General features: G+C 34.9%; 2 protein-coding genes across 2 annotated transcripts; both read right to left on the bottom strand.

The window, feature by feature from the left end:
• Positions 1–1183: 1183 nt before the first annotated feature.
• Positions 1184–3936, bottom strand: LOTGIDRAFT_234011 (hypothetical protein). The gene is made up of 6 exons (XM_009061099.1): positions 3806–3936; positions 3248–3366; positions 2491–2542; positions 2125–2308; positions 1615–1714; positions 1184–1382 (listed from the first exon to the last, which is right to left on the bottom strand). Exons 1-6 carry the CDS (start codon positions 3924–3926, stop codon positions 1215–1217), a joined length of 744 nt encoding a protein of 247 aa, XP_009059347.1. The 5' UTR covers positions 3927–3936; the 3' UTR covers positions 1184–1214.
• Positions 3937–4440: 504 nt separating this feature from the next.
• LOTGIDRAFT_218330 (hypothetical protein) lies at positions 4441–7706 on the bottom strand. Its single transcript, XM_009061098.1, has 7 exons — positions 7655–7706; positions 7084–7245; positions 6522–6649; positions 6043–6305; positions 5813–5882; positions 5362–5564; positions 4441–5215 (listed from the first exon to the last, which is right to left on the bottom strand). The coding sequence occupies exons 1-7, from the start codon at positions 7673–7675 to the stop codon at positions 4800–4802; spliced, it is 1263 nt and encodes a 420-aa protein (XP_009059346.1). The 5' UTR covers positions 7676–7706; the 3' UTR covers positions 4441–4799.
• Positions 7707–11253: the final 3547 nt, after the last annotated feature.

Below are 11253 nucleotides of genomic sequence, written 5' to 3'. Positions count from 1 at the left end.
GGCAAGTGCTATGGAAATTTCGAAAGAAGATATATTACGAGACTGATTCCACGTTTCGAAATAAGTTGCATATGAATGATTCGAACTGTTACGTAGCACCTTACTTTAAACAACTCCTTTTGCACTGGTACTGAATTTTCATAAATATATGATTATATTTTACGTAGCTAATTTAATTTTCATTTCTATATTCAACACATTTATTTATATTTACGCGATCCACATCAGCATCAGCCACTGTTACCAGTGGAACATTGTGTCCCGATACAAATACAGTTCCAACACAGAAATCATCACGGGTTCCATGTGTACAGCCAATTGTTCCAATTATATCCGAAAACTGCGCAATGTCGTAAAAACCTCGTTGTATTGTTTTTATTTCATTTTCATCTGGAAACGTAATAACCTCGGGCCTATGAATAGCTATAGCCCTTGATACAAATTTCACTATTCGAGAGACACTGGATTGATGAACGCCTATTATGTCCCCCACGTTTATTTGGAAAGAGCCACTAGCATATCAACAAAGACAAACCAATAACTGTAGTAATGGTGGGATATGTACAGTATGGCCACATCGATGATTGAAATCATTTCAAAAATATGCAGAACGCCATCCTTTGGAAATCTGAAGCGTTTCGTAAATTCACTCTCGTCTAGATCTTCCATTGGATTTGAGCGGTCTTTAAATCTCCTCTCCACATGGTAATTATCTATAATATCTATGGTGTAATTGGTTGAAATAATCTTACATTGTCACAATTTCAATCGCAAACGTATATAAAGTACGGCTAAAGTCTGCTACCACCCTATCTTAGACTTTACTTTAGTTTTGTCCACAAAACGCTCGATTAAAACATGACTTACATCAAAGATCGAGCGCAGCATACCTAATGTCTGACTTAAGCTCAACTTTGAGTAAAGTATGACTAAAGTTCGACCGCAGCATACGGCCCTAAGCGTTCAAGCAAAAGCCAAGATATGTTTAAGGGACAACTGACATCATCTTACTGCAGTATGTTCCAGATATGGTTGGATTCCCTTGTGATGTTTTCCATCTCTGATTGGCAGAAATGCTGTGACTCCCTTGTTATTGAAATATAGTTCAAATTCGACCTGAATTACGCCCACATTTTGATATGGACGTTGGTGCCGTTGTCCCTATATAGATCAATCAGTCAATACGTGTAAATATTTATTGAATGATAGTAACTTTAATACAATTGGCAATGGATGTGATTGCCTTCGTCTTGTGCAAAACCACCAAGCTTTTGGCATTCTGTAATATATTCTGAAGATCGACCATCGTTGTGTAAGTCTACAGCTAGACCTCTATAATGTCTGGAATTACATGTGTGACAGGCACCGGCTATTTCATTAACCTACATAAAAGACAATTAAAAATGACAGTTAATTTATAATGATAAAAAAGTATTTACAATCGATGCTCAAAGTGACAATAATTCACAATTCGTACTGTAATAATGACGGTTAGTATAAATTAGATAGTTACATTCGACTATATTTATACACCGCCTTAGACTTCATGTCATCAATAACGATACAAAACATCAGTTCTACAAATGTCTTACAGATACAAATTGGGATACTAACATGAATATAGCCTTTGGAACCCAGAGTCCTTAAGTAATGAAGTAAATTTTTGTTCAAACACACGTGTCCTCCAGGAGCTCTGCATCCATTACAGGAGTACCTGAAATTGAATAAAATGGATTTTTTTTCCTGCACATGATTTGGCTAATGAAGATCGGCAAATGGAGTGTGTATTGAGGAAAATTTCGGTAAGGTCAATATAAGCCTACTCCTTTCTGATGAATCAATAACGTGTATTGAGAGAAATGTGATTGAAAAGGTATTTTCTGAAAATACGCAGGGATTGAACTCTGGACTTCCAGGTTTAGCGAGCAAGCGTTTGAACCCAATAAGAAATCGCACTTTACTTCCGGAATATCTGATTTATAATTTTATCCGAGAGATGCAGGCGGTTAAATTTTAAAGACCGTATTGGAAATGAACCAATGTTAAAGGAATATTTGTTTCCATTTGGAAAATGACTATTAGAAGTAAACGAGAGCCCGTCCGAGATCACTGTTACAAACTTACGAAGATCGGCTGACAGCTCTTCCTGCACAGGCATCTTTAATATTTTGTAAAGCATAGGCCTGGTCTTTTACTCCAGAAGGATGGACAGTCCATAGTTGTATTTTACCAGAATTATGAAGTCGAAGGATTTCACAAGCATCAGCCTTAGCGGCTGAATCACCACAATCACCACCTCCAGATGATGCTTAAAAGATCGATGAAGGTAAAATTTGAAATTCTGTATAGTAAACTTAAATTGCATTCACTATAGAGAGTATAAGAATAAATAAAATACTAAGGTAGATGCTAACGTGATGTAATGCTTTAACTGTTCATGTGTAATGTAACTGTATCAGTTCAAATAAGAAATATTACCAATATACATACCACAGTTAGCTGTAGTTCCTACGTTTAAATAGTTTCCAGCAACCCACAATCTCTGTAATATATAAAGATTCACTTTGAATTTTGGCCATACGATACCTAACTCAGCTACATTCACCATCATCTTTACCTTTTTCCAAATTTTAGCAGACCATTGATAAAGGGATCCCCCCATAAGACTGAAAAATATAATCATCTAATGAATAGATATTTGTGGCATGTTCGTGGGTTTTATTTAGATCGACAGGAACGGAAAGTGAACATATGCTTTGAACATGCGAAGAAGGTCAAGATGCAATAATAAAATATGATGAACTCTTAAACAAAAATCTCTATACCTTAAAAGAATTAAAATTTTGTGGCAACATGGAAATACTCAGAAGGCAATAAGAAAAGAAAAAAGAAGAGAGGGGTGCATCAAAGGAAGACCAAAAAAGAAAGAAGAATAAAAGACGAGAATAAAAAGGGTTGCAAAAGGAGTGTACAGAATGGTCTGGACTCCGTTAGGCTGGAAATAGGCGTTTTTTCAAAAAAAAGAATAACAGAGAATTCTAAAATAATTATTTGCTTAAATAAAATTAGCATTTAGTCAAGGTTCAAATAAATGTTGAATCCGAAACAACACATACGTATAGGCCAACAGACGAAAGTTGTAATACTAAAACCTACAAGGAATCGATGCCTGTATCTTCTGTGTGCACATAAAGTCGACAACATATCATACTTTAAATATTACATACTCCAACTAGCTACTACATACCTTACCATTAATAGTCATTTCAAACCATTTGTAACCATCCTTAGTTAATTCGCCACCATAGAATTTATAACACTCTCCTTTGCTCAATGCAGCAGACACGGTGGTACCATGTATACCAGCTGAAAAATAGGCAATACCCTTAATCCGTTTGACGATTTACAATTTTCCGTTGCACTTTTGATACCAAGCTTATCAAATATACGATGGTAGGTCATGTGAAAAGGGTACCGAATGTTACCCCTCCCCCCCACCCCCACCCCCACCCCCACCCCCACCCTCGTAGCCCCGAAGGCATGTTAGAAATTTGGCTCCGCCACTATTCTTACATATGAATACGATGAATACGATACGGTCTTAACATTGAATAATTTTGAATTCGATTCTATATAGCTACTGATACGGTTTCTTCTTGATAAAACAGGATCTTTGATTATGAGACGTTTCAGTTTAGAAGGGCAGGTACATTATATCCTGCCAGTTAGCACCAGTTATTTGTCTTAAAAACATTTAAAAAGTATTATAAGAAGAGAAATCTTAGACTTAATCTTAACATCTTACGAGAATTTCTAGCATTAACACCAGATCCTGTTAAACACAAACATTGTCCAGATTTCAGTGTAGTATGAGTAACATCAGATTTGATGCCTACAGCTAAAGCTACCAGAAGAAACACCAACATCTCGTTCAACAATTAGGAAGTAAATGAGTTCAGAATGGTATCTATAGCGTATGAGAACACGTCACCTTGAGATTAGATAAGGGTACTTCACGTCGAAGCCAGTGACGAACATTTTTACCAATAGCACATATCATAGCCACTCTGACCACCTGAAAACTTGTGTTTTATGCTAACCATCACGCATGAATTTTCTGATTATAATATGTTATGTAAAACCTATCATATATTCGCAAAAAAAAAATATGATCTGGACAAGATTTGCATGTAAAATGCGAATAAGCATGACTATATATCTGATTTTAATAAGCTGGTAAGTAGAGCTTGCCAGAATTTTGAGTTGTCTTTCGGTTGGTTTCTAATCCAACACTTAATTTGTCGATTTGATGAGTCAAACCACGCATTTGACTACAACAGATCGCGGAATAGATATGATATACGACGAAGAAACTAGAGTCGTTAACAAAATTGGTCTAACAAGGGGTATAACATAGAACAAGATAAGAATACTTAAGATACATAGTACTAGGTTTAATATATAAGGACTAGGTTTAATATATATTATAACAAGACATAATATTTACAAACAGGGTTTCTTTATATTTACATTTTGATATCATTGGCATTTACAAATAGCACTTTAAAAGGCTTTATTATAATAATATATTATTCTCTCTACATTATATATCTGAAAAAAGCATTTTAACAGTAAATCAAAAATATCTGATTTGGTTTGTTTGTTACAAGAACTAAACAGTCTTCCGCTATTATTGAACTGGTCATCATCAAATATACTTTCATTCCGGTATGTGTGAACACGACCATTATTTCTAAAACTTGTAACAGTCTTAAACAACCGTATGGGTAAATGCCCTTTTAATTTAAAGTTGGTTCATCAGTATAGTCGTCAGGTTTAGATTTTTGAAGATTTCTGGTTGGAATGGAAGACGTAGGAATATAATATAAAGATTCAAATCTACAGTCCGATACAATTGTCTCAATACTTCCATTTCGACATTTGTTTTTATATAAAGAACGCCTTGAAGCACCAGATCCACCACTGCTGTTTGATGACGTAGAATTAGAATTTGTAGCTGATACTGACTTCCGTTTTCCACTCCCCGCACGATCTTTACAACATATCACAGCCCACTGATCTCGAATCTGTTTCCGTCGAGCCACCATTAATATAAATATAAAGAAACCTTGTAGAGAACTTAAGAAGGTAAAAATATACTGAAAGATCAGGCGAGCATCAGAGATTGCTAGATAACCAAACGCCCATGTTAAACCTGAAAATACATTTGTAAAGAAAAACAATTAGAAACGAGAAAAATACACAGTTATCTCTGTTGTGATTTGATTCGTTTTTTTCCTTTTCAGTCCGTTTCGTTACAATTGTGCTTGGTGGTTGTGGTCAATAGAAAATGTTTCTTACCCAAAAGTACAAAAATTGTGACAGCGGCTTTTAAATTTGTTTTAGAAGTGCTGGTATTTGTTTTTCCATGATGGGCTCTGAGTCCACGTGGTCGTCTGCCGAGGCTGATAATGATGATGATAAACATGATAATGTTGAATATTATAATACATCCAACCGGAAGTGCGAATGCATAATAAAATGCGTCCAATTTCATCCAGCAACTGAAATGAGGAAAGCAAATAAACTTATTACGATGACATAAGAAAGCATTTTGATTTATCTATAAGCTAGTGAAATAGTAAGTCTATTCCTTATGAATTGAAGTGATTGGGACATTACTCTCGTCGTATTCATCGTCTGAAAATGCAAAATGCAAAAGAACTGTAAAATGATATATAATAACAATCAAAACAGACTGTCTTCACAACTGAACGATCCAAATGGAAATACAATTAATAAATATACTCACTAGGTATCCCATCCTTTATATAAGTTGTAATCTATACCAAGAACAATACATACTGGTACCAGTGGGATTCCTGTTGGAATAGAATTAGTAACTTAATGTGTTTTCAACTACTTTATTTCAGAAAATAGGATAATAATAGCTGATAAGTCATTTTTAGAGATCGTAATAAAAATTCACAGAGAGCTGAAGTCTAATTATGTAATGAATTAGGATAAGAAAGAACAACTTACCCCAAGCCGGTAGAGCTGTTTTAAGGGTATATCTAGATATATATGTACCAAGTACTTTAACAAAGGTAAGATACTGTAATATTGCTTCCACTAACATCCACATAAAAGACACCAGAATAAAATAGTGTAACAATATTGCTACTGTTAAACATACACCATAGTAATCAATCTGGCGAATACCAATTAAAAATACCAACTCGGAACCTAATAGAGATAATGCCATGTGGAATAACGTCTTTTGAGCTCGACCTTGACGCAGTTTCCTGAAATACAAAGAAAGACATACTTCTGTAGACCTTCTAAAGATTGTCCTCATGGAGAGCTTGATTATCTGTATATTAATAGATACGTATGGTCGTTAGGTAATAAGCTGGGCGACAAACTTGAAGATCTTATTTTAGCCCCAAAAGACTGTATATTTGAAGGGTTCTCATAGAAAGTAAAATTCTGTTAATGAGATATAAGAAATTTTCACTTACGAGAAGAAGATAAAGGTTACGATGGTCATGCCCAGACCAAATATAGATAGACTGAGTCCAATTATAGTAATAATAGACAGTGTAAAATCATGAATTGGATCAAGTTGTTCTGCATGGCCATAGAAATCCTAAAAAAGCAAGAAATGCTGGTTGATTGCGATAAGTAAGAATATTGTCGTGTCATTGCATTGCAATTTTGTAAAAAATATAATGTCAAATTCAAAAGATAGTATAGTTTAGACCACCATCCACCCAGCTACATGACCCCAATGATGTAAAATACCCGATGACTGAGAAAAACAGTTAACAACGTTAACCAACCAGTATTCATACTTTCATTTGTAATATCAAACTGATTAGGTCGCCAGATATTTTATGGATCTAATATCGACAATGATATTAGGGGATTATTATTTATTTCGATATGCCCTTTCACTATCATTGATTTTCATAGTTTTTTTCTGTCCTGACGGAATGTAGTGCATTGGTCATATGCGCTTAGTGTTTAAGAAGGGTTGAGCTTTTAATGCGTGTTTTCATAGTGAGACTTTATAACACCTACCAATAAGACAGCAAAATTTGTCAGATGATCACAAAGACAAATATCTCTATCATTGAGCGTACCAGCGTATTCACATCCATTACTGGACCACCCTCCTTTATTATTATTGCTACTAAAATCCCAATAAACACATTTGGTTATATTTTCACGGTTAGCTGAATCCTGGAAGGATAAAACAAAGAAAAACGGTGATTGATGACTACAGCTTTCTTCCCGGAAATCATTTTCAGAATTTAAATAGAATGACTTAAATTATAGTGATCAACTACCATATGGACTGGTCGAACCAAGTGTACGGACCCAACCCTACCCCTAAGGGGCCCAAACCCCAAAAAATCTTCCATTAACGGGCATTAAATTTATAAAGAGGTATCATAACTGAAAGAAAGCATATATATGTTTAAAAATCCCGGGGAGTGCCCCCACTCATTTAGTTGAGCCACTGTTAAATTATAATGTTCCACAAACACGTCATTACTATCCATTAAAATTTCAAGATTATCCTCTGGCAGGTTGAAAACCCCTGTTCTAGATAGATGAAAGCGTCTTGTATTCAGAAGTTCAAACTAACCTGGAATGGTCTAAAGATCATTCTAATCTTCTCATCTAGGTTTTGTATTCTCTGACCACCAACACTAGCTGATACTACTGGACTATTAACTACACCGTTATCTTTGTCAGCATCAGTAGCAAACAATCCAACTTTCTTATAAATAAACATTGATAACCTTGTCCGGTTGTTGTCTGAAAGAATATGGTTAAAAATGGACATACTCTTGAAGAATAACTAGATGCATCTCATTCTCATTGATTAAAATACAAATTTAAATTGTATCCCGTGAATTTCATTCTAGTGTGTCACAATCGTTGAATATACTTACGTTTGATACTGTTTGAAATAAGAGATTCTGGTAATTCGATAGCCACGTCAAACTCGTGAAGATCAGTTCTGTTGACGATAGTCTTGATTCTGGGTTCTGATAACTCTACAGTCCAGCTGTCAGCCACCATAGCACCTAAACCAATAACAGGTGAATTTTCATCTTCTTTCTCTAAATCCCATATCTCCATGGCAACATTTGGTGTGACAAGACGAACCCTTTTTTGTTTTCCCAATTCTGCTTTATTGGCTATTTCTTCGAGATTTGCTACGATCTTTGTTGCTGATTGACTGCCCTTTTCAGCCTCTTCCAATACTTTATCGTTTGTTTCTAATACTTTATTTACTGTTTTCACCAGGTTTTCTCCAACCTGTAAATTTCAAGTGAATAAATTGTCCAAGTGAATAAATTGATGTCAATTATCAACTATATCTATACTTAATAACGAGAGTAGAAGAAACTTACCTTAATAGTTGGTTTTGATACAGTGTTGATTCTTTCTATGACTTTAGCAATCCGGGTGACATCTTCTTCAGTTAAACTATCAGCATGGTCCATAATTTCTGCCATTTTATCAGAAACATCCTCTGCATTTTCTTTCTCTATGGCAATCTGAAAAGAAATCGGGTATTCTCAGAAAATAGTGATCCAGTTTATCTTCAGGCTTTGTACAGCAAAGAAACGCCGTCTTTATCGCTTATATAGTAATTTGACCTGTTAGGGCATTATATTTTATATAACGAAGTCCGGCGCTAATTGCACAAATTATTACTTTTTGTAGATTTTTCCAAAAGATAATTTACAGAAAGTTGGAATATAATATAACGTAATACTTATACCTCATCTAATTGGGCAAGACCTGGATTAGCTGTTGGGATAGGAGCAGATATAGAATCTCCATTTAGCTTTATTATTTCATCAGTATTGAAACCATCGGCATCCCCTTCAACATACTCTTCGGACGAAGGTGGGTCTGGAATTCTATTGCATGATCTGTCTATAATCCAGTCTTTCCAATAAGCTCTTTCTTCTAAATTACCAATACATTGAGCTGTACCTGATGATTTGCCTCCTACAAAGCCAAATCATAATCTCATACACGGCAACGTAAATTGGCCTGAATGTTTCTAAATGAAAAGCCAACAGTATACCTAAGTAAAGTAGCAATATCGAATTCGAATATTTGTGTTTCTGTTTAAGGCTACACAAGTATCAAAGTTCTCTGCACATCTGCTTGACCACTTGTCAATTCTATGATTATAGGGCTTATTCGGAAAATATTGGAAGTTGGTTATCAGTAACTCTTACAACAATCATAGTTTTTTACTTACGACAGACTTCCTCACTACTGGATGTAGTATTTACTGATGATGTTGGAAATGTTGCGCCAAATCCAGATACGTCATCAACTAAATGTTTCCTGGGACAAACATCTGAAATGAATATAAACTTGCTTGAAAACGCTACATGGAAACATGGAAACATTTGAAGGGGAATGTAAATTAAACAAATCAGATACATAAAAAAATAACTCAAAAGTAGGACGTAAAACTCAATTCCTTTCATTTCATTTCAAAGGCATTCAAGATACATTTACATGTAAGAAGAATTGATATCTTAAGAAAAGGAAAGTTCATTGAGATTCTGCTCAACCATGCCTTTGTGTACATGTATATGACAAACAAATCTATGAAATTAATTAAATTATCAGATAATTGTAGTCTTACCAGTTCTGGATATAAATATGTGACTTGCTACTGGTGGTTTTACATTCCAATGTTGAGCTAGACCCTCAGCATTGGCTATGATGGCTGAATTGAGAAGTTTGAGATATGATGATACCATTTTTCCTTTGAAGATCTCTGGCATCATATCTTGAGTTAAAGTGATGAAGGTGTGAAACTCAACCCTTCCCTTTTTGTGACTGAAATTTCAATAAAATAACTAAATGATTCCAACATGTAAGACAATCCTTTTGTGTATATTAAATAAAAGTAAAGACACGAGCCTGCAGCTGATACATACACAATTATACTAAATACGTGTGCGTCCAGAAAGTATGGTAATATATGATAATGACTAAAATATTTTTGTCAGGTTTCTGCCGGAACAGTAAGCTACACATTTTCATAAAAACCATGGATAAGACATATAATTGGTGACTTACTCGATGGTGATGACGACCCCTGTCTGGTGTGGACACTCTATGCACATTTTCTTTCATATATTTATATACATTATCAATGGTGGTAACTATCAAACTACTTTATTGTTAAATTATTATATATATAATTTATCTATTTATATTTTCTGTATTTTGGTACATTGTATTTGGTGACGGATTAAAATAAGCCTATAAAAATTATATGTATAATAGAAATAAAATACTGTTTAAACTTACTCGATGTGATAAAGTTTACTGACTACATTATTAAACAGTGGTTTTGTAGACCTCATCGTCACAGTGATATTATTATTCATATATGACAAGTCCATCAAGATACGACGAGGAAGACCAACTTCGCGATCCATAAGATTAAACAAAGCAGCGTCCGTGGAGTTTATTTCCTTGGTCTGAATAGTTCCAAACAATGTGATAACATCTGTAAAATGATAAGCAGTATATTACACTGTATTATGTGTTAAGCATGAATTGATCATTGTTGTATTGTAATTCTCAGCTATAGACCCTGAAGTTAGAGATAAAATTGTGACTGACTCCAGTAGATTGTGACTAACTTTTGCCACAAGTTGAAAATGGGATTCCAACAACTTGAAAAAAATGTACCTGATTTTTCCAACTGCTATGCCAATAACTCAATGTGCTATTCAGTTATCAGACATATGATTTTATGTATAATACATATATTATGCACAACATATTTGTATGTATTCAGCTAACTGTTCAATTAAAGCTAAGATTCCATATACGCGTCATGCGGATGCGTCATAAAGGACATAAATGGCCCTTGAGGATCCGTCATGCGTCAAATATGATTCCATATGTGCGTTAAACGTATGCGTTATCTTTCTTTTCACGCACGGATTTTTAGACAGATGAATGCTTTGGTGCATAAAAAGACAGGGAATCCCCACAGAATACGTCACATTTGGGAGATCTCCGCGCGGAAAGGAGTCCGGATGCGTCAAAAATCGCTACACCCGGCGATTTTTTTTACGCATGACGGAGACCATTTGACGGATACCGCTTTCGCATATATGGAATCATACCCTCTTAAACCAAGCAATTCGCTTTTAACGCATGACGTATGACGCATGACGGATCCGT

Source organism: Lottia gigantea, assembly GCF_000327385.1.
Source record: "Lottia gigantea unplaced genomic scaffold LOTGIsca_46, whole genome shotgun sequence".
In the NCBI taxonomy this organism is placed as follows: Eukaryota; Metazoa; Mollusca; class Gastropoda; family Lottiidae; genus Lottia; species Lottia gigantea.
The sequence above is the reverse complement of the archived record's forward strand: the minus strand, read 5'-3'. Positions and strand labels throughout refer to the sequence as shown.

What these genes read in the sequence shown, in the direction of transcription:
- LOTGIDRAFT_234011 (XM_009061099.1), bottom strand. Translation starts at nt 3,926, where the DNA reads ATGTTGGTGTTTCTTCTGGTAGCTTTAGCTGTAGGCATCAAATCTGAT. An exon ending in AAATGACTATTAATGGTAAG is followed by an intron (nt 2,543 to 3,247) that starts GTATGTAGTAGC and finishes TATATATTACAG; the next exon opens with AGATTGTGGGTTGCTGGAAA. An exon ending in GTTCCAAAGGCTATATTCAT is followed by an intron (nt 1,383 to 1,614) that starts GTTAGTATCCCA and finishes TCTTTTATGTAG; the next exon opens with GTTAATGAAATAGCCGGTGC.
- LOTGIDRAFT_218330 (XM_009061098.1), bottom strand. Translation starts at nt 7,675, where the DNA reads ATGATCTTTAGACCATTCCAG. An exon ending in GTAACCTTTATCTTCTTCTC is followed by an intron (nt 6,306 to 6,521) that starts GTAAGTGAAAAT and finishes TTTGTATTTCAG; the next exon opens with GAAACTGCGTCAAGGTCGAG. An exon ending in CACAATTTTTGTACTTTTGG is followed by an intron (nt 5,216 to 5,361) that starts GTAAGAAACATT and finishes ATGTATTTTCAG; the next exon opens with GTTTAACATGGGCGTTTGGT.